General features: G+C 36.1%; 1 protein-coding gene across 9 annotated transcripts in view; it reads right to left on the bottom strand.

The window, feature by feature from the left end:
- LOC112809530 (sodium channel protein type 1 subunit alpha) overlaps positions 1-23,819 on the bottom strand; it is a 143,924-nt gene that overhangs the window by 71,949 nt on the left and 48,156 nt on the right. For 7 of the 9 annotated variants that reach the window (XM_073882996.1, XM_073883002.1, XM_073882998.1 and 4 more), the window contains one exon: positions 5,122-5,434. In XM_073882996.1, coding sequence (XP_073739097.1) covers positions 5,122-5,385 — 264 coding nt within the window. In that variant the 5' untranslated portion in view covers positions 5,386-5,434. Of the gene's footprint in view, positions 1-5,121; positions 5,435-23,819 lie in introns of those variants that run through there. The other 2 variants (XM_073883011.1, XM_073883010.1) reach the window with 2 other exon arrangements.

The raw sequence follows: 23,819 nt of genomic DNA, 5'->3' as shown, positions 1-23,819 counted from the left end.
GTTCAGAGGAGGTCATGGGAACTAATTAGAACCGATTCCGGGATTTTTGTTAGAGCTTTTGAAAAAGAAAGTGAACTTTTTCTTGGGGTTCCTAGGCTGTAGGATGTTAGCTTGCGGCTACCTGCGGCGACTTCCGCCATTTTGTGGCAAGAGTCAACCCGTGAATGCAGCCCGCATAGGAGAAAGTAGAGCCCAAAATGGAAAAGGACTGTGTCCTGCTGTTGTCCTTTTAGCTGCTGGATCCTTTGATATTAAAACGAGATTCGCCCCACACATACATTTATTTATTAATTAATTAGTTAGCTTGTTCGTTTTCAAAAACTAGTTTCTGTTGGATTTTTGTCACTCTCAATTGAATGGTTTCTTCCTAATATAGCAGGTGCTTAATAAATGCTAACCATTATTTCACTACCATCATCATCATCATCTGGGGATTGTTCCTGAGCCAGAGGTGGGGAGGTGACAAGGAAGAAAGGGGCACAAGGAAGAAATAATGGATGAAGAGGAGAAAGATTTGGAAATCAACTATAGTGCCTTGGGTGGAAGGGAGAGCCCTGGGGGCTGCTAGTTCTAGAGGAGCTAATGATATGCCAAAAAAAAAAAAAGTTATAAATTGGGGCCTGTTCATAAGACAATTTATGGAATCATAAGCTTTTATTTACCATCTACTTTTCTGATTAAATTACTATTAAACTACTTTTCTATTAAGTTACTTCTGCAAGAAAAACTCCCTAATCCCAATTAAAAACGAAACAAAAAACTCCCTCTACCCAATATAACAATTTAAAATTCCTATAGCAATAACAGACCAGGCATGAATTTGAAATCACAAATTCATATATGACTCTTCATGCAGCTCCAATAAAGAGGCAGTACACATCTTTTTTAGAAGAGCTGAGAAAAAGGGAGAATAAGTTGTTCATAGATGGCCCATGAGACAATCAAGGAAAGAATACATTTTTAACTGGATACATATCTATATTCCATAATTAACAAACATCCATTTTCACTACAGATCTAAAATACCTCATTCTATTTCCAGGACACTGTCACAAAGGATATTTTCTTCCATGGTACTAATGAGTCATCTGTAACTTTTAGAAGAACATGAGAAGAAAGAAGCTTTCTGTAATAAAGAGTAGGTGAAGCATTTGAATGTATAGCCAAATGGTACAAAATTAACCCAAGCTGTGAAAAGAAAAGTGAAAAAAAATAAGGAAAAAGAAAGTGTGTGTTTACAAGCTAAATGTGCCTTGCCACATAGCTGAAGTAAATAAACAAACAAAAGGAACCCAACCTGGAATCATGTTTTGAAGAGCACTGGACCACAGCTAACATGAGATGGAAAAATTCTGTGATTGTATTCTGATAGCACTGTTATTTTATTTTTTGGTTCTTACCATGGACTGCTGAAGGCATAAAACCTCTGAGGGTCTGGAAATGCTTCCATGCATCAGGAATGTTCATGAGATGATTGCTACTATCTCTCCAGTTGTTACTACCACATCACTGACCATGGATTAAGCTACTTTAACAATTTTAGTAGAACTCTCGAACATTATATAACTTGCACATTTTAAACTAGGGCAAAGAAGATAAAAATATGTGGGCATATGCCATCTGAAAATACACCATTGGCAATGACATTTCCATAAGCTTACTGACATTGTCTTTTTAGAAGATCACAGAGGGCTTTAGTGTGGTTTGTGTTGTTCCTATTCCCTACATATAAATTTCTTATATGGATACCACTGTATTTTAAAATATAACCTAAGGAATAGATTCTGCAACCATTTTTATTGTAGGCTGCTTTGTTTATTCTATATATTAATAAGAAAGAAACTAGAGACTTTGTATATAGATATAAATGGCACATTAATTATCGTACTTGAGTTAAACCTTAGGGAAGGTTATATTTGTATATTCCAACTCACTCAGGCAATAAAATCCACATCCCCGTTATCAGGAATAGTGGGAAATTTCATCCCAAGAAGCATTTTCTCCAGTGACATTTCCACCATTAGATGCTTTGTCTATGCCAGGTGAACCGTGTGTGTGTCATCCACTGTTTTAATGAAGATCACCCTGCTGATCTCAGATACCCAAGTCAGAAAATAAAATTGGTTATCAAATATCAAAAGAAATATTATTTTTTAAAAGACAATTTTCTAAGCATTCCAACTTTAGTCAGAGCAAATTAATTTAGAATTTAAGGCTACTCCTCAATACTGAAATAATCCAATTATGGAAAGAAAATTTAAGACTGGAAGCCAGTGTCATGGCAACTATAGAAAGTCTTAACATGAAAATGTAAAAGAAAGAAATTTTAAACACATAGCTTAGTAGTGTGTCCTAAGCATGCAATGTCAGTTTCTAAGGGTTTCAGTGCTGCAGTTTCATTTATATTGCTGTTGAATGGATTACATTTGAAGACTTGCTTGATGTCAGCCCAGTGTTAAGGCAACGGACTTGCCTTACCTTGGGGAACACTCCTTCCTGATAACAATATTTCTCTTAGCAGGTTGTCCTGCTTGCACAATGTGATTTATTCCAAAATGCCAAAATGTTTTTCCTTCCTCACACAATGTACATTTGAAGATAAGGATAGATGATGTTAGAGGCAACTTTGAATGTGAACCTAACAAAGTTTATAAGGGTTACTTTAGCACAAGAATCTGGCTGACTAGTCATTCCTTCAGAGTTGGTCTTTCATCCTCAGTTTGAAGACCTTTCTTTTAACTATTTGAAAGGGTTTGCACAATTTCCTTTACTACCTGCCTTCATATCCTTTCTTATGTATCATTTGTTATAAACCAATCAAGGGGTGTTTTGTTTGGGGACACTCCCTCAAGACAACAACTGTTATCAGTCTGAAAACTCTTTAATTTAAAGGAAAGATTGATTGGGTAATCTGGTTTCCACATAAGGAATTGCTGCCCTTGTCAACATGTATTAGTTTGGTCTTTCTCAAAGTATTTATTTACTGTTTTACAAATAAGGACAGGGTGTATGAGCTGCGATGCTAGATTTCAGCCCTGTTGAGGAAGGGGTAGACTCTGGGTAGCTTTAATAATTTTTAGGTTGTGATTATTACCAGAAAGAGGGGGCATGGATGTTGGGGGGGTAGCAAAAGCCTGGCTGAGGATGGAGCCCCCTCACCCATGATAACAGCACCTCTAAACAGGCTAAAAAAATAAAGAAACAAACTCTACGGTGTGAGTGTCTGTTTAGAAACACATCAGAGTCAGTCATTACTTCAAGAATGAAGCAATTTCAAGTAAGTTAAAATGTTTGTATAATTGAATTATTTGCATTGTTGCTTTCCTTATACAAATATAAACCCCTCATCATTTGCTTAATTTGGGTTTTAGCTTTTCAGATATTATATTAAATTAATTTTCAAAGGACTGACAGTGATAAGTGCAACTTATAATTTAAATGGTAGTTATGAAATGGATAAATTCTTACCTGCTAAGATTTAACAATACTGTTAAAGAGTGAAGTTAAATAAAAGATAATGAAATCTATAGAAAATGATTTTTATCTTTCTTTACTGTATAATGGGCAAAGCAGTTTTTAAAAAGGGAAATTAAGTACTAAAATTAGTTACATCCTGAAAAGTTAAAAAATCTGAACATAGTGAGATTTTTACCTCTGAAACTACAGTAGTCAATAAGAAGCGATTTGTAAAACTGTCTCAAATCCACATATTAAAATCGCCAAGCTTACACATTTAGTAAGGACTAACTTGATATAGAACTGTGCCAGCAACCAAGAGGGTCCCTAAAAGTTTGGAGGATATTTTAGGGCTCATGTTTAACTAAAAAATTTTATTTGCTCAGTTACAATCTCTTTGCCTCACCCTACTATGAAGAGTTCACAGAGGTGAAAAAGATAATAAAATGTTGCACATTAACTAGTCACAAGTTTAATCTAAAATCAATATGACACTTTTTAAAAATTTTATCCTTTTCTACACTTTCCTTCTTGGTTTAGTGAAATCATGGTCATAATGAAAGACTGGGTCCTTAATACAAGGTATTCATTTCAAGCACGGATACAGAAAATGCAGGCTTTTAAATATCATTTTATAAGTTCTTCAGAATACTATATTTTTGTTAATTCTTACCAGTATCAATATACTTTCACCAAAAACCTAAATAATTTTTTTGAAATAAAAATATTTTAAGCAAAATTTTATTTTATGTATTAATAATATTGAGAAAAATGGCTGAATAACTTTCATTATTTAAATTTTGATTTAACACTGTGATACAGCAATTCAGTTGTTTGTTTCATAGTTCAGTTAATTGATACACTGAGGTTTTTTTTTTTAAGATTTTATTTATTTATTTGAGAGAGAGAGAATGAGAGATAGAGAGCACGAGAGGGAGGAGGGTCAGAGGGAGAAGCAGACTCCCCGCCGAGCAGGGAGCCCGATGTGGGACTCGATCCCGGGACTCCAGGATCATGACCTGAGCCGAAGGCAGTCGCTTAACCAACTGAGCCACCCAGGTGCCCCGATACAACTGAGTTTTAATGGCTGTTACTGCTAAACATGATACTTTCCAAAGATACATGGATCCAAGTGGAAAAAGTACATTATTATTTGCTCTGAATAATTTTTAAAACTGTAGTTTGTATAGGAATGTTCTTTTCTAAGCAGGAAAAAGTTTCTGCAGGGAATTGATTTATTATATATAACATAATATAGAAATTGAAACCCTTGTGGCATCAAATTTTGTTCCATGAGAAATTAATACTAATATTTTTGAAATCTTTATCACTTTTGATAATTTCAGGATTTTCAAGAGCAGAAAACACATAAAATTGTATAGGAAATTCAGTCTCTGGGGAGAACTTTTAATTTGTTAAATTAGCTGCCTGCCTACATCATACATTTATTTTTAGGTACCTGTTGTGGTGCATTTGGGACAGCTCCATCTGTTATGATATAATCAATTTATTTCTTGTGGATACATATGCATAAAACACACACAAATGTGTTTTATTTCTTAAACAGAAGGACTTTCTGCTAATTTGGCACATGTTGATGCTATAATAGTCCAAGGTATGCAGTAGGCAATTAGCAGTAAAATATGCCTGATAAAAAGCACTCACTTTTTTATTGATATAGTATGGGTCCAGGTCCTCCAGCGGCTCTGACACCATCTCTGGAGGGATGTCTCCATAAATAAAAGGAAGGTTCTTTCCAGCTTCCAAGTCACTATTTGGCTTTGGGCCATTTTCGTCATCATCTTTCTTGTCTGGTTTGGGATTCTTAGCCTTTTCTTCTGCAATGCGTCTCTCAATAGCCGCAAGAGATTCTCTGGTGAAGAAGTTGAAGCTGTCAGGTCCTGGTGGTACAAGCACTGTTTGCTCCATCTTGTCATCCTGCACATTTTAATTACCATTTACTCTGCATATGAAAGTCCTAAAAAAAAAAAAAAGGATGGAGATATTCTAAGGAGATTAAGAGAAGATTTTAATGTCTAAACACTGGTCATTAAGTATGAACTAGAGGAATGGATTTTTGTTTCCAGCTAAATTGAAATATAATGATTAAATATGTTTTTTGTAAGAAGACCATTTAACACCAGATCCACTCTTTCAATCCCCCCATTTTTAAGTGTGCAAGACAGTATTGTCAGCTACCCACACGAAGTTGTAGAGCAGTTCTCTAGTACTTATTCCCCCGGCATAACTGCAACTTCACACCCATTGCATATCAACTCTCCTCCCCCCACCCCCACCCCCCAGCCATTATTCTACTTTCTGCTTCATCGGCTTTGGCTTAACAGATATGCTTTCTAGCTCAGGTTTTGTTAAGTGTCCCATGTTTATTAATTCTTGTGTTTTGCCGATACAGGAACCGTGCCATAACTTAAGAAAGTGATTCAACTATAGCCCTAATTAAAGTACATTAGGCTAAATACCATCATGTCCCTAATGGGCTGTTCACTCCATGAGCCACCCAGATGAGGATGGGATGTATCCCCACAGAGGCAATGGAGAGCTTATCAACAGGATGAAGTGGAAAGGGAGTTGTCTCTGAGAGGATATAAAATCCAGCCCTTCAGTCCTGACAAGCGGCTCCTGGCCAAGCTGATCAAAACAGTTTGCTTCTGCCAGCCTATATAACCAATCAAATAGTCATTACTGCCTGAGTCACAGACCTGAGTCTTGGTCTAACCTGAGGAGGCAACTGGGACTGCGTGTGACCTGCTCACGTCATTAGCCATGCCAGCGTTGGCTTTCTTGGACACACACAGAAAGAGACAGTTCAGTGTTGGACAAATGCCGTGTATGTGACTAGGAATGAGAAAAAGACTAAGCTGGGAAGAAATTCCTGGATTGGGCCCCAGGTGGGAGAAGACAGCAGAATTCTCCTATTTCAGGAAAAAATGATCGGAAAGGAGCCAGGGTGCCATAAGCGCAACAAGAATGGAAGTGTTTTGCTTCCCTAAAGCAAAATGTTATTCTTGCTGATTCTATAGTCCTGTCGTGCTAAACATATTACGAGGACCTGAGGCAAAACTCTCAACTCCATATAGCAGAGTCAGATCTGATCTGATGCCAGGAGCCAAATCCCAAATGTATTGTTTCAAGGTATATTTAATATGAGCTCAAATTTCACAGATATTACGGAGCCAAAACTCAGAGCCTAAGCTCCTGCTTGGCCATGAGTTTTATTTGGAAGCTGTGTTAACTCATTAAGGTCAACAAGCTACGATGCAGTTAATTGCAGCTTTGGTGGATATAAACTGAAATAATAAAACTGCAGCCATAATTGTTTTGTGAGGAGTCCTAGAGGGCCCTCAAATTTCACTGAAGGACATTCCTACTGCTGTGAGCTTTATGACCATACTTTTCAGTGGATGACCAGAAACAAGCGGGACATTCAAGTCTAAATTTATACCTTCTGTCTACTAAGTGAACTAACAAAACTTTCAGAGCTTCTTACAGTCTACCTGTAATCAGCTCAGGGCCTGGAAGAATAGAAAAACTAAATCAGTAAATTTAAATGAATGGAAAAGGAATATTTTTACCTTAAAACTCTACTTCTCCCATAAGGCATCAGGAAAACACTGGCAGCTATTTATTTGGAAATAAAAGTTTCGGGATAACAAGTGTGGTGCATTTTCTCATAAGGGAAGTATTATGCCACAGGTGTTTTCCCTTTATAACTAATTCGTTCTTTGACAGAAGATATGTGTAAATGACATAAACTCAAAATCATTTAAAAGAAAATACAGTGTAAACTCTTCCTGCCACCTGTTCTCCAATGCTTAATTCTGCTCCCAGAGGTAACCACTGTTATCTGTCTCCGTATATTTTTCCAGGTATGTAATAGGTAAACACTAGTCACATGAGTGTGTGCATATTCACACATTTTCTATTAAAAAACACACACATAGTATCTTAGTTTACAAACTCTTCTGTACTTCTCATTTTTTACTTAAAAATATATATTAGAGTTCATTCCTTGTCAATTTTTATAGCCTCAACTCTTTTTATTGGCTACATGGTTTTCCATTGTTTGTATGTACTATAATTTATTGAATTAATTGTCCAGTTATGAGTACTCAGGTTGTTTCCAATCTTTTGCTATTTTAAATAAGGCTGGAACTAATATATTTCATACACATATTTTCCCATATCTGTGAACATTTTTAGGGTATCAGTTTCTAAAAATGGACTTGGCTGTGTAAAACACGAATCTTCAATTTTGATATTATTGCAAAATTACTCGCTATCGGGTATCGGATCCCCTGACAGCAATATAATGCTGTGCCTATTTGTCTACATCTTCACCACATAATGTGTTATTATATTTTCAATATTTCCAATCTGATTGGGACAAAAATGGGATCATATTATAGTTTTAATTGGCATTTGTTTTATTATGAGAAAAGCTGAACTTTTTTCCATATGGTTAAGAGCTGTTTTTAAGTTTTCTTTTCTGTGACTTCCTATTTAAATAACAGTCCATGCTTTCATTTTTTTTTCCTTTTTAATCTATATCAACTTTTTAGATATGGCATCAACAATTTAACTTGGGGCCTTTTAAAAAGATCTATTTTTTTTTGAGTTTGTGGTGTTTCTGTGCTACAGGTTAGGAAATTTAAATGTTAACATGATGATCTAACTGTAACTCTTCTTTGGCTCCTAGATTTTGTGTAATGTCGAGGAAAGCATCCATCCCTGGGGGAGTGGAGGGATATATGATAGATCATGTTCTCTTCTTGCATTTTCAGCATTTTTTATACTTTAATTTTATAAATTTAAATCTTTTGTCTATTTGGAATTTGTTTTCTAGATGGAATAAGATAGATTCTTTATTTCCCTTAGTTATTCCAACCAACATTAATTACAGCATAAGCTAACTTCTTCACCAATACATAATGCTACCTTCATGGTATGCTAAAAATATAAATATATATATTCATTTGTATGAACCCCAAAGTCAGCAACAAACTTTACAAAGTAATCCTAGATGTTATTTTCATTAAAGTCAAGAAAAAAAAATCAACAGTATTATTTAACAATTTTCTGAAAGTACAAGCTAATCCAATTAGACATGAGAAACAATTGCACTTAATAATAAAGACAGAGGAAGTAAAATTGTACCTATTTGCATATTCTGTAAACACCTGAAAAACTCCTACAAGTAGTAAGAGAATAAGTGTCTGGTTTCAAAAACATAAGAAACTCAATAGATTTTCTTTACAGGAGCAACATGCATTTAAAAACACAAAAAAAGAAGCTAGAAGCTTTCCCTCTATGATTAGAAACAAGACAAGGATAGCCCTTCTCACCATTCCTTCTCAACATTGAACTGGAAGTCTTAATTCCTGCAATAAGACAAGAATAGGAGGGGCGTCCGGATGGCTCAGATGGTTAAGCCTCTGCCTTCGGCTCAGGTCATGATCCCAGGGTCCTGGGATCGAGCCCCACATCGGGCTCCCTGCTCAGCGGGAAGCCTGCTTCTCCCTCTCCCTCTGTGCTGTCTCTCTCTCAAATAAATAAAGAAAAAAAAATCTTAAAAAAAAGACAAGAATAGGAAATAAAAGATATACAGATTAAGAAGGAAGAAATAAAGGTATCTTTGTTTGCTGATAACAAATTTTCTATGTAGAAAACCCAAAAGAATTAACTAAAAAACGAACAAAACTGGAACTAATAAGCAAGTACAGCAAGGTTGCAGGCTACAAGATCAATATATATAAAAATAAATTGCTTTCCTATACACCATCAATGAACGAGTGGAATTTGAAATTAAAAACACAAATCATTTACATTAGTGCCCCCAAAATGAAACTTTTAGGCGTCAATCTGAAAGATTATGGATAAGGTCGATACGAGGAAAACCATAAAACTAATAGAAGAACTCAAAGAAGAGCTAAATAATGGAGATATTTCCTGCTCATGGATAGGAAAACTCAATAATATCAAGATGTCCGTTTTTCCCAATTTGATCTCTGTTGGTCTATTGATCTATTGATCAATGCAATCTCAATCAAAATTCTAGCAAATTATTTTGTGGATGTTGACAAACTGATTCTAAAGTTTGTATGGAGAGGCAAAAGACCCAAAATAGCCAACACAATACTGAAGAAGAAAATACTTGGATGACTGACAGTCCCTGACTTTAAGACTTACTCTAAAGCTACAGTGACCAAGGTAGTGTGGTATTGGTGAAAGTATTGGCAAACAGGTCAACAGAACAGAATAGAGAGCTCAGAAATAAACCCGTATATATTTAGTCAACAGATCTTCGACAAAGGCACAAAGGCCATATTATGGAGCAAAGGTAAAGTGCTGGAACAACTGGATATCAACATGCAAAAACATGAATCTAGACACAGACCTTATACTCTTTATAGGAATTAACTCAAAATGGATCGCAGAGCTAAATGTGAAATGCAAAACTATAAAACTCCTAGAGGAGAACATACAAGAAAATTTAGATAACCTTTGGTTGGGGAATGACTCTTTTGATAAAAACACAACAAGCATGATCCGTGGGAAAAAATAATTGATAAACTGGATTTCATTTAAAATCAAAAACTTCTGCTCTGTTAAAGACAATGTCAAGAGAATGAGAAGACAAGCCACAGACTGGGAGAAAATATTTGCTAAACATAAAAGTAATAAAGGACTCTTATCCAAAATATACTAAGAAGCTCCCATCTGGGCCACCCTTCCACATAATGGCAGAGATGATTTTCATTTCTTTAGGGCAGGGGCAATCATTTCTGAAGCACAAGAAGACTTAGCAACATTTCAAAACTGAAGGGTTACATTGTGTTCCTGTGTCTGAAGTTCTTCCTGTAGCTACAACCAGGCTGCAACTAAGGAGTAACATATTTCCTAGGTTCTCTAGCTTCAACACCTTCCCAGGTTTGTTTAGAACCTGTTTTTTTATTCAACTTCACTAGAAATAAAGTAAACACATTTGTTTCAGTTAAAAAGAAAAAAAATATATACAAAGAACTCTTAAAACTCTATAACAAGAAAACAATCAACTTGATTAAAAAAAAATGATCAAAAACCTTAATGGACATTCACCAAAGAAGATATACAGATGGCACATAAGCATATGAAAAGATGCGCCATATCATACATCATCAGGAAAATGCATATTAAAACAACAATGAGATAGATAATACTATCCACCTATTAGAATTTCTTGGCCCAAATCTAAAACACTGATAACACAAAATGCTGACAAGAAGGTGGAGTAACAGGCACTCTCATTTATTGCCATCTGGAATGCTAAGTGGTATAGCCACTTTGGAAGATAGTTTGGCAACTTCTTATAAAACAAAACTTACTCTTAGCATATAATCCAGCAACTGCCTTCCTTGGTATTTATCCAAATGAGTTGAAATCTTATGTCTACACAAAAACCTGCACACAAATGTCTATACCAGCTTTATTAATAAAAATTTCCAAAACATGGTAGCAATCAAGATGTCCTGAAAATGCAAATGGATTGATAAATGGTGGTATATCCTGACAATGGAATACTATTCAGCACTAAAAAGAAATGAGCTATCCAGCCACAAAATGACATGGAGGAAACTTAAGTGCATAGCACTAAATGGAAGGGTCAATCAGAAAAAGCTACATACTGTATGATTCCAATTATATGACATTCTGGAAAAGGCAGAATTATGGAGACAGTAAAAAGATCAGTGGTTGCCAGGGCTCAGTGAGGAAAGAACAACGAATATGTGAAGCACAGAGGATTTTTAGGGCAGTGGAACTTTTCTGTATGATACTATGATGGTAGATACAAGTCACTTTACCTTTGTCTAAACCCACAGAATGTTCAACAGCAAGAGTGAATTGTAATCTAAACTATGTACTTGGAGTGATGAGAATGTGTCAATGTAGATTCATCAATTGTAACAAAAGTACCACTCTGGTGCGTGATATTGACAGTGGATGTGCTTATATGGGGGCTGGGCATATATGGGAACTTTGTACCTCTTGCTCAATTTTTATGTGAACCTAAAAAGTAGTTTATTTAAAAGGGGAAAACATAATTAATGCATATTTCATAAGTACAATGTAAGAATTTTTAAAAAATCTTTGAATAAACCTAAAACAGTATAAATGGAAAGACATATCCTTTTCTTGGATAGAAATACAATATAATAAAGATATGAAATTTTCCTAAATTAATTAATAAATTAAATATATCCTTCACAAAAATAACAAGAAAATTTTAGAATGGCACAAACTTGGAAAAATAAACAAAAAATAACCAGAGAATTCTCAAAATTAACTTTGCTTTCAAATTTCTCTTTATTGTAAGAGCTGTGTAAGAGGAAGTATTTACAATTTCCAAATGACAGATTTCTTCTTATTTATGTTTAGTTTTATTGTATTATAATCCAATAATGTAATTTGTACCATTTCTGTTCTCTGGAATTTACTGAGATTTCCTTTTTGTCCTAATAGAGGTTGCTTTTTTAAATGACCTGCCAAGAACACAGAAGAGGTTTTCTTTGTTTTAAAGCTATAGAGGTCAGTATATCTCAGTTAAATTTACCTTGTTTAGATCTTCTGTATCTGTACATATTTTTGTTCTACTTGATCTACTATGAGTTGAAAGAGGAAAATTAAAGTCTGTTTTGAATGTGTTTCTATTTATTCTTGTAGTCCCTGTAATTTTTGTTCTATGAATTTTAATGCTATGTTATTTGGTGTGATCTTTGGAGTGGACTGAACCCTTTACTACCATATATAGTCCTTGTCTCACTTTAATATCTTTCCTTCTGAAAGAAGACAGTTTTGTCTGATATCGTGTTATGACTCCTACTTTCTTCTTGTTAGCATTTATCTGGTATATCTTTGACCATCCCATTTGGTTTCATCCTTTCCATTTCACTGCTTTTGCAACTTCCTTAATATGTATATGTTTGGATTTTGTATATAGCTACATTTTAAATATATATGATCATTTAAATATATATGATCAGTGGCCAATCACTGCCCTTCGAAAGGAATGCTATGTTGGAGACCATTGCCCATGAAGTTGTGTAGATGGAACAGAAAGTTACTACAACCCTTCCTATTTTCCAGAAATAGTCCATTTGAGAAAAGCCCTCCAGACAAATCTTCCTGATTACTGGCTATGAGTTCCAACTGGAGAAGTAAACAACCAGGAAGATAGAAGAAAAGCATTTTACTTTGATAAATATGATCACTTCAACTGTATTATGTGTAATTATAAATTAGTTCAGACACTGGAATTACATTTATATATGAGCAATTTCATGCACATTATAATGACATCACACTGAGATTAATGAAAGGGTTTTTGCAACTCTAAGTAGACCTTATTATATTCAAATATCTATTTAAAAATAAACCTTATATTAATTATATGAATCAAAGATTTTAAATTATAACCCACCCCGTAAGTTTATTTATGGAATATCTACAAACTATCAGATACAAGTTAATATTTTGTCAGTAACACTATAGAAAAAACTTCTAAATTATATTTGGAATTTGCACATACTTTGCTAAAAAATATAAAAATAAATCATGAGTTTTTCATTTACACTTGAAAGGAAACTTCATTCTTTAGTGCAAAAATGTATAACTAAATACATGGTCCTAATTTTATGAAATTATACCTCATTCGATATGGAAGGGGGGAACCTCACAGAATCTGTGATTTTGGCTTACACCTTTTTCTTTATGAGAGAACCAGCATTTATATGTGTGTTTGGGTTGACAGAAGAGCCCTTGCTAACTTTCAATAGAGGTAAGATGACACGTTCACTTTCTTAGTGAAAAGACTTCAAAGACACAGGTGCATTTTCAAGAGGAATAGGGATATGCATTTAGACAAAATAAAAAAGAAAACTAAAAAAAAAGAAGTAATCATAATTAGGAACACAAAATAATAGGAAGTGTATGTTAACAGAGAGCAAATCTGAAAGAATAAAAAAAAATGTTGGGAATAAGTAGCATAATGGATAATAGAAAAATTGAAGGGCCTCCTGGGTGGCTCAGATGGTTAAGCATCTGCCTTCGGCTCAGGTCATGATCCAAGGGTTCTAGGATTGAGTCTGCATCGGGCTCCCTGCTCAGCAGGGAACCTGCTTCTCCATCTCCTTCTGCCCCCCTCTCCCTTGCCCCCGCTCATGCTCTCTTTCTCGCTCTCTCTCAAATAAATAAAATCTTTAAAAAAAGAAAAATGGAAGAATGATTCTTTAGGAGGACAAGCAAAACAAAAGTAGCAAACAATGAGATAAGAAGTCCTAAAGAAGATAAGAAAAAAAAAATCCAAAAGAAAATAAATGGAAGCCAGAGGCTGTTGAAAAACGTTGTAAAATAAAATAGGATTTGTGACTGGAAAGAAATAAAGTAATAGCCCAATATTAATTAATGTGGGTGAAAGACGAATAAAAGGGGAAAATTTATCAGAATGTAGAAATGATAAATAAAAGAAATGATGCATTCTGATGATACGAAACGGGTATAAAAAAGGGAAGCTAAATCAGTACCATTAGAATTACATTTTAGTAATACTACACATTCTTGGGGAGGCTTTGTAAGATCAGAAAGTTAGTAATGAAAATATTCCGTAGCACTTCTAAGACTTTCCAAATTCCTTACATATATTATTATAATAAACATTCTAGTACTGGATGAAGTTTTTGCTTCTGGACATTTTGTAGCTCTCTTTTCTGTAGAAAATTCTGTATGTCTTACATACTGGACTGGGGCAACTGTGTATCGCAGCCAAAAGATTTTTATACTAAGGTGGCCCGGACTGGTGAACGATATGGTTTTGATCACCTTTGTAAAAGAGCTTCATTTAAAGTAATCTTACTTAATTCATAAGGTCTCATAGTTCAGACTTCTTTGGGCATCTGAATTTTTCCACCCAAATGGAAATGTCTACAATAGCTCAGAATGAAGCATTTCATTTTCATTGCAGCATTTCACACAAAAAGCCTTAAACATGAAGGCAATCTTATAAATGCTTTGTATGTGAAGAAGTTTGGTCTCTTATAAGTTAATGACTATGTAACTTCTTTTTGGAAAGCACTTGTATCCATGACAACCTGGGCCTGGGTGTACAGTTCTGCTTAACTCTGGAGTTTGGTGTGCGGGTTTTTTTGGGCTTTCACACACAGCTACATCCTCCAAGCAAACTTCCATGAGATATAAAGGTGATATTTTGCTGCATATCTATCTTAGTCCTCTGTTTAATTTTTCTCTTGGTTCAGAATGTGGGTGAGAAAGACAGATGCTATTTAATGTTCCCCCTAAGAGACTACTAATACCCACAACTTTGCATTCTAATGTCATCGTGGGTTTAGGCAAAGAATAGCATAACTGTTAACTTCTGATGAAGTATTTTTGCTTCCCCAGTGTCCTTAAATCCCATGTTGTTTTTAAACCCTAAAAGTAATCCCCTGTCTTGACTGCCTGCCCCTCCTGCCACCAACATGGTGAGACAATCCTCATCTTCTCCTTCAAGCTTCTAGCATTATGAGTTATTAAATTAGTTACTGTTAGTTTATGCTTTACCTGGCCCTGGAAAAAATGTTCAGGGGGAAAAGAATCAATTGACCATCTGATGAGTGAACTAAACATACAGCTTTATGTTTTCTCAGGTTGTAGCTTCTAAGTTTTTCTTTACAGACTGGAGAATAGATGTAATCCTTACTGTAATAGTAGTTTGATGCTGATGAGGAATGGGTCACTGGAGTCTACAAGACAGGCTTTCAGGTAGAGATGACTTAGTTTGCCTCAACCTCCGAACTTCTGAAAGGTTAAGTAAGGTGTCTTAAGAGCATCAAAGAGAAGTCATCATAAAATGAAGAAATGCCAAACGTTTAAAGAAGAGTTAGGGATCATCTAATTCATCCCTCTCACTTAACAGAAAAACTGAATCAAAGCAAAATTGACATTTCTTTTTTTAGAATTTTTGTGCTTCCTACTTCCAAAATAAGTATGTGATATGTCCGGGGTCACACAGTTTAATAATGGCAGAACTCGAATCAGAATTTTTATTTCCTGACTCCCACACCAGTGCCTGTCCATTTCTAATAGTTATGAAATAATTTTCAAGTACTTACACGATCTTGAACCTCAGTAAAATGTGGGCAAATATAAATAGCCACATTAAACTAATATTCACTCAAATTATATTCCTTAGAGACACCCAAAACAAATCTAGTAAATAAAGTATTTTGGCAGAAATGGAGACTATCTTAGAAAATCTGAAAAACAGGAGACATCAAAAAAAAGGTGATTATAATATTTAAATTTAGAAACTATATCATGCCAGTTTAAAACCTGATGAACTATAGGTCCACAGTCAATTTATATTTTACTTCAGTAACCTTTGTTTTTTGCTTTTCATTTTATTTTATTTAATTAATTTATATTTTTAAGTTTCAATTTTAGTTAGTGAACATACAGTGGAATATTGGTTTCAGGAGTACAGTTCAGTGATTCATCACTTACATACAATACCCAGTTCTCATCACAAGTGCCCTCTTTAATGCCCATCCCCCATCTAGCCCATCCCCCACTCTTAAAAAACTTTTAATGTTTTGCTAAACCTGGTGATTCCTAGTTATCTACTGAGCAGATCACTGTCTATAATTCATCTGCCCCACTTCAATTTCCCCCAAAGCTTTCCTAACACCAAAGTTATAATTATACAACACTTATGCATCTTGATCACCTTATACTGTATAATTTGAGGTGGGGAAAATTCATATATCTGCAATTCTGTCTTTAAAATGGTTTGATTTTCATGCTGAGGAGAAACCAAACAGACTCCTGCCAAAATGACTGTTAGCTCCTGTACAGTCCCTTACTATTCTGGGCACATAGACCATCTGGGCATGGCAATTCATGAAGTGTTTCAGTTGGTTTTGTGGTGTATCTGCCACCCATTTTACTAAAGAATGTTGCTGCCAATAATAATAAAAATAACTAGGTAAAATGTTATTCTTACGGTTGTGATCTCACATAACTCTTTTTTTTTTAACACCCAAGAAAGAAATTGCTTTTTACATAGAGTTTCACAAGCCTAGGAAATATTGTTTTACAAATTTCTTTTCTAGAAATAATTTGGTTTGGTATGTGTGTTAAAAAGTCTTTATTTCCTTTGGTTTTTTAAATACCCATTTTAAGTATTATAATTGAGGTTCACTAAACAACACATTTCATCCATGTGTTTAAAGCATTTACATTTTTGGGGCGCCTGGGTGGCTCAGTCAGTTAAGCATCTGCCTTTGGCTCAGGTCACAATCCTGGGGTCCTGGGATCGAGCCCCACATCGGACTCCTCGCGGCTCAGCAGAGAGTCGGCTTCTTCCTCTCCCTCTGCCCCTCCCCCCACTTATGATCACTCTCTCTCTCTCAAATAAATAAAATGTAAAAATAAAATTGCATTCCATAAAATGTCTGTAATCCATCCCTAAATTTTCATGCTATATGCAGATATCATTTAAAATAAGGGTACCTATCTTATACATTGACATCTACATTGTGTATTTCAAGAGTGTTTTTCAGGGCATTTGAATAATAAACATAAGCTCCAAAATTCACTCAATCCACTAGTGCCTTGGTCGATCCAATATCAATAAACTATTTTGTTCACATCGACATCATTTATTACTCTGTTGAAGAGATGGTCTATATTTACCTCAGATGCTAATGCAAAGTTAACACAAAGAGTGGAATAAAAAGTGCTATATGTTGAACCAAAATAAAACACTACATTCTAGGGATGTTTAGAATCGAGAAATATACAATGCATTACATTTTTATTAATAAAATTGTGCAGCTATTAGGCATCTGTACCTCACTGTATAATAATTGAATTAAGTGTTCAGAAAAACAAAATAAGACCTAAAGTCCCAATCCCATCAGTTGGAGTTAACTTCGAATATATCTTGGTTTGACAATATGTTTGAGGCAGTATTTAATGAATCGGAAAAAAAAAAATACACTGACTCATTCAAATCCGTTCCCACAACGTGCTTGATCATACATATATTGTTGTGGCCCAAACACTTGCATTCTTGTGCCACAGAGAACTTTCCTACTCAAATTTAGCTCTAATAGATACCATCCTGCCTTCAATTCTTTTTTCCTTTGCCCTGTGGTAAATTTTATTAGGCAAAGTCTTTTACTGGGTCCAGTCTTACCGGCAATTGCTATTTCCATATGATGCCTTTAACTCTACCATCAGTTTGTTCCCTGAATTCCAGAACCCATTCAACTACTACCCAGTGCAGGACATATCTTGTACTTAGTGTATTCCTGATGAGAAGATGCCCTGACGGTAGAAAGTTCTGGCACGTTTGTGTCCTCGACTTGCACTGAGAGCCTCGGCCTTTAAAAAACTTGTTACCTGGTGGCACCATTTATTGAAAGATAAATTTGTGTGTGCTCTGCTTATATATATATATATATATATATATATATATATATATATATATACAATTTTTATCATTTCGAGCAGATTGAATGGTAAGGTCTTTATCACCTCATGAATTTTAGTAGAGCAGTAAACAGAAGCTGCGTGAAGTCCACACTTTCCTTCCTTTGGGTCAACTCCGACATGCATTGCAGACATGAGGTTAGAGGTCCCAGAGCAGAGAGCTGGGGGGGCTGCCTCTGTGAACAGTTAGAGTCTCTAGCTGGGGAAGAGCACGGCGGTGCCTTAGGCAGGCGACAGCGTTTCAGAGAAGGACAGATGGCAGGAGAGATCCATGACAGGGAGAACCTTAGTCTCGCCCCAAACTCCTCTTTACGTGGAGCATTGCACACTGCAGCAGGTGTAATGGACCCAAAGGGGTGAAATGAGTGCCCCAGTGGGATTCAATTGCAGTAGATAGCAATCAACTCTTCCCCTAATGGGAGGATACATTTCTACCTACTGCCTTGTGACTCGCAGCCCCACTGGGTAGGCAATGTTCCTGGCCTGTACTTCCTTGCCCCACTGTCCCTTTGAGCAGGCGACTTGCTTTGGCCAATGGGAAGGGAGAAGACGAACGTAACCTTCAACCACACGGAAGCTCAGCAATGTTGTGGTTCCCCCCAGCCTTCTTCTTTTCCCTTGTTCCTGAGAATGGCATGTGTCAAACAGAGGCTGCTCCCTCAGCCTGGGTCCTGGGTGGGAAGACCCGTGGACAGAGCTGCCGGAGCCAGCCAGTAACCACTAACAAGTTTGTACATCACTGAAACCTCGGGGTGGATTTAACCCAGCAAAGCTAACTGACCTGTCGGCAAAAGCCACTAATCAATGACCAGATTGCTAAACTGGTTTAACAAATGATACGGAAACATAATACCTCTCAAACACAAATTTTGAATGAGATTCAGCCTTGCTCTAGTTTATTAGGTTCTGCCTGAAGGACATAATATCATTAGGATGGGGTTTATTCCCTTAGAAGACGCTAGCCCACATTATAAACCTTGTGAAATTCAGGGCCTCTTGCTGATCATCCTACTCAGGATAACGGAGGGATATTCTCCGGCACAACTTTGATTAGTTTGTATTAAGAATATGCAGTAAGAGCCTTATTGATAAACAAATTATTTAAATTAAAACCTCTTTGTAAAGAAGTCAGAATTCTATGTTTGAAAGTAAATACTCTTATTTTGGTGGATGAGTGGTCTGGCCACAGAGGTTTGGGAGGATAGAGAGAGAGAGAGAGAGTAGAAGTCTCTTCGAGCTGTGTCTGTGGTTGGAGATTTGGAGACACTGAGTGTGTGATGGAGGCATGGAAAGCCTCCCACACCTGTGTAGCTGGGGCCGAGGGAGGCACTGCCTACCTAAGTCCAGGTTGTGCACGGCAGGTTTTCAACAGAGTGGATTATGGAGGGAGCCGAAGTACAGTGGCCAGTCCTGTTCATCTGCTCGCCTTCCCTTTCTCCTTGCTCATTTTCTTCTCTTCCAACTCTCCTTGATGCTCCATTTCTGCCCTTTCCCTCAGCCGCTCATCTCACTTCTGTTACTCATCTTCTTCACACTCCTCACCCTTCCCCTCTGTCTGTAGAAATGTCAGCAGTCCGTTCAATATTTTTCAAAAACTACTACCTAAAAGTAATTTACTATCAATCTCACAAAGATCCAGACAGAATGAATGCCAGTATTCTTGATGCTCTGTCTCTCAGGCAGTGCAAGTCATTTGTGCCCGTTGCTGGTAAAGGTGGGAGTTACGTAGCCGTAAGGAGCAGCCAGGGAAATAGTGCTAGAGTCAGCATTTGCCCTTTGCTATGGGACAATAACGGGAGAGAAAAAATCAGGCTTACTCGGTACAATTCCTGTTGAGGAAAAAAGAAGTCAGCACTAGGCACTAGCATTTTAACACAAGATGTTGGGGGAAAAATTGTCATGCTCCCTTTTTTGCCAGTATTTACTTTGATAACCCTTTCAGGGAAATAATGCAATATTTTCAATCAATATATAAACCTTTCAGGTCTCATGGCATGCATGATTAGACTTTGGTAGGATCTTTACTGAATGTCTAGGCATTAGCGTCCCTAAAAACTCATAGGTTTTATTTTTTTAATTTTTATTTATGGCTTTCCTCCTTCACTTTTACGTGTGTTGTCTGAACAACTCAGGGTGTGAAATAGTTCAAGAGCAGTCCTTGAGCTGCTGTAGCTAGAAGGGTGTTTAAATGGTGTCAGACAGAAAATGTCCTGGAGTGTGGAATTCTGCTCAGGGGGCTTCTTCTTCAGCATAAACTCAACTTGAAGTTACTTTTCCCGTTCAAGGTAATTCATATGAAACAACCTCAGATATATAACATCTGAACATGGAACAATTACAGGCAAAGTAATAATATTATCTGCAATTATTGCTGTGAACTCCTGTTCAAAGATGAACCATATAGATACAAGGTAAGTTGAAAGAACTGACAAAAAATAGATCTTGAAAGATGAAAGAGATAACATCCTGATTCAAAAACTCACTATATTGAATTTTCTGTATATGTCACTTATCATCTATTCAATAAAATTTGCTTAACTTATATGCAATACTTAAGGTAGCAGCTTTTAGTCTGTAGTGTGGCTGGCTTCAGTCGTTCTGATTATATTCCTTTTGTGGAATACTGGTCTGGGTTAAAGTGACCCTCTATGTATTGTTATAGTTTTATATAGATTGAGTGTCCATCAGCTGATGATGATCACAGATTTGTATAGTGGGGACACTGCCAGATGTCCAGCACGTCTGTCAGAGCAGAGCCCTAGCCAGGTCTATTCCTGTCTCGTTTGTGACACGTGGTATGTGCAATCAGTTTTGTTCATTCCTCAAATATTTCCTGATTGCATACCACGTACAAGGTCCTGGGCGGGGTTGGGAAGGATATAAGTTGGCAAGGCGGAAAAGAACAATATTGGAAATACTGGAATGTAAGCAAATTTCTTTGGTAGGCTGCCTTATGAAATAGACTTTAGGCCACTTGGAGAATTAGGTATTTCTTATCTTAGTGGATTCATTTTTTTTTTAGTCCCAGAGAGGAAGGAAGTGGACACTGAACACTGAAGCATTAAAAACCAGCCATCTTTCCTAACCCCACAAGTCAAGTCAATGTGTGTGTGCGTGTGTAACGAACTGCAATGCTGTGCTGAATTCTTATCAGTAAACCATGTTTTAATAATTGGGCAACCATTGTGTCATCTGTATTCACTGTCTCACACAAAATTATCAGGCCAGAGTGATTTTTCTCTAATCTAGATGCACATTTTAATGCTCGTATCATTTAAAGATACTTCTGGTACATCAAACTGAATGTTAATAAACATGTGAGACAAGAAAACCTAAAGTTCAATGCATGTCCCACATTCTTTCCCCTAACCATTTTTGTGGTGGCCACTGCCTTTTGTCAGATGTCAGTGATGAAGAACTGGAAAGAAATAGTTAAAACACAAATTCTTAAAAAAAAAAAAAGTCATGCTTTTTGGATACATTTTTATTCTTCCATCTCAAAATGTTTTCTAACATTCCTTAAGTACTGAGAAAAATTTTCTTTTTGTTACCTTCAATAGCAGGTGGCAGCTGAAGTCATTTAAATATATGCTTCGTTAAATGAAACCTTATAAATAATTTAAATACCATTATTACGTTCCACCAAGGCTTACACTCAAATTCTTTTTCCTTCTGCTTAAATTCCCAAATATTTCTCTCCTGTTACTCCATTCCCACCTCCAGGAAAGTCCCAAAGCTCCTGGGCAGGCAGGGCATTCTTATTGTTAAAATGTTATAGAGTTGGCCTAGAATCTATGTAGCAATAGCTGCTGTTCTTTTCTGGGTGGAGTGCTAGATGGAGGAAACATAATCCTAACCTGACTGGAGGTAGGGAGAGCCAGGGCCAGTTTAAGCCGTGGAGGAGACTAGCAACTGCCATGATAATTTAAGAAATCTCAATACGGTTGCCAGAAAAAATACGACACCTAGTTAAATCTGAACCTCAGATAAACAGCAGATTCACTTTTTTTAGTATAATCTTATCCCATACAATATTTTGGGCATACTTACACAAAAAATTATTTATTGTTTATCTGAAATTCACACTTCCTGCCTTTGTGTGCTAAACCTGGCAACCCTCAATCTGAAGAAAGGCTTCTCTGCTAAAAATTCTTTTCACATTGCCTAAAATTCAATTAGTTAACATTTTAGTTCAGTTAACAAGCATTCCCTTTTAAAAGACAAATATCTCTGCTAAGTATGAATTGTTCGTACATCAGCGTAAATTAATTTAAAGAGACTGCTTGTTTCTCAATGTCTAACTCATTTCTCTGTATCAAAGTGATTCAATCCATCAGACAGAGGGCCTGGGAATTCTCTTTTGTGGGAAGAGGTATCGTGTGGAGTTGGGTGGGAACTGTTAGTTTCAGTGGAAGGATAGTTATGGATGAACTAATTTTAGTGGGGATTTTCTGATCAAATAATCAAATGCCAGGGAGAAAAGATAGAATGGGGGCAGAGATTAAGGTAATAGCCTCAGAAAGAACTCACTCCTTCTAGAATTGTTCTTGAAGACAGTCCTTAACTGATGAGGGGAATCAGTAGTAGGCTTTATTTTTTTGCAAGTGGAAAATGGTTAAATGTTAAAACAGTGACAAACAGATTTTCATCAGTGGTGGAGAGATGGCGATAAAAATAAAACAGCAAGACAGATCAAGTTTACTAATTTCATTATGGCCTCACTATGTGTGTAAATCATGGTGGTTAAATTGAATAATACTGGCTTCTATTTTTAACAAAAATGTCAAATAGAAGGCTCTAAAAAGCAAATTCATAGCATAGATAATATGTCCTTCCTCCCACACTAGATAGTCAGGTTTCTTCTATTATAAAGAGTATGAACAATCCTTAAGGGCTTGGGTAGTGCGTCTTTCTACATCAGTGCCTTGTCCCCTTTGTTGATTTTATCACTTTCCTCTTGACTCAGGAGGCTGTATGTGTACAAACTCAAGAATGAAAGAAAGAGAAGGCAACTCAGATCATGAAGGAAGAAACTGCTGAACATGAATAACCATAATAACAAGGAGAAAAATGCTCTTAAACACTTGTGTGAGTCACAAACCTCTAAGAGATAAAGCAATTATATACTGCCTACAGTCTGAGAGGTGACACAGTGCATTCCAAGCAAAAGGGAAAGGGTGAGTAAGAATCTGGCAATATTTAGCTCTCCTTGAACCATCAGGCCCTAACACCTTCCCCAGTCACCACAGTCCTGGCTTATGTTGTCTTTACCACTCAGTGAGCACAAGACAGATATCCGTGTAAAATGAAACTAGTATGTTATATATTTACCTCAGCCACAAACCCCCTTTTACCTCTGGTAACACCCAGAAGAATAACACACTTAACAGGCCCTCCAAAACCTTTGGTTAATTGAATAATTGTTAAATAAAATTCATAATTTAAAGCAAAAATCCCCAAACATATTCTAAATTCCAAAATCTAATATTTTATATTATATTATGAGTTGGCCTCTGGACAATATTGTTTGTCCCATGTAACACTCTACCCAGAAAAGAATAGTAGCGGTCACCACAAATCTAATATTTTACATATTAGATTATGTTTATTCATATTGCTATTTGTTACTCCTAACTAAATAATCTATGCTTAAAATTCCATTTTCCTAAGATTTCTGTTTTAAAATAACCTAATTTACCAAAATAATTCAAGCTACAATTACATTCTCTTTCAGTTACAAGCATTTTATTGTACCATAATCTACATGAAACATGTCAGGACATATGAACTAACCTGCATTGTATTTTTATTTTTTTGCC

The sequence above is a fragment of the Callorhinus ursinus genome, unplaced genomic scaffold (assembly GCF_003265705.2).
Source record: "Callorhinus ursinus isolate GAN/ISIS: 27379988/994484 unplaced genomic scaffold, GSC_fseal_2.0 scaffold2, whole genome shotgun sequence".
In the NCBI taxonomy this organism is placed as follows: domain Eukaryota; kingdom Metazoa; phylum Chordata; class Mammalia; order Carnivora; family Otariidae; genus Callorhinus; species Callorhinus ursinus.
This window is presented reverse-complemented; position numbering and strand designations above follow the sequence as displayed.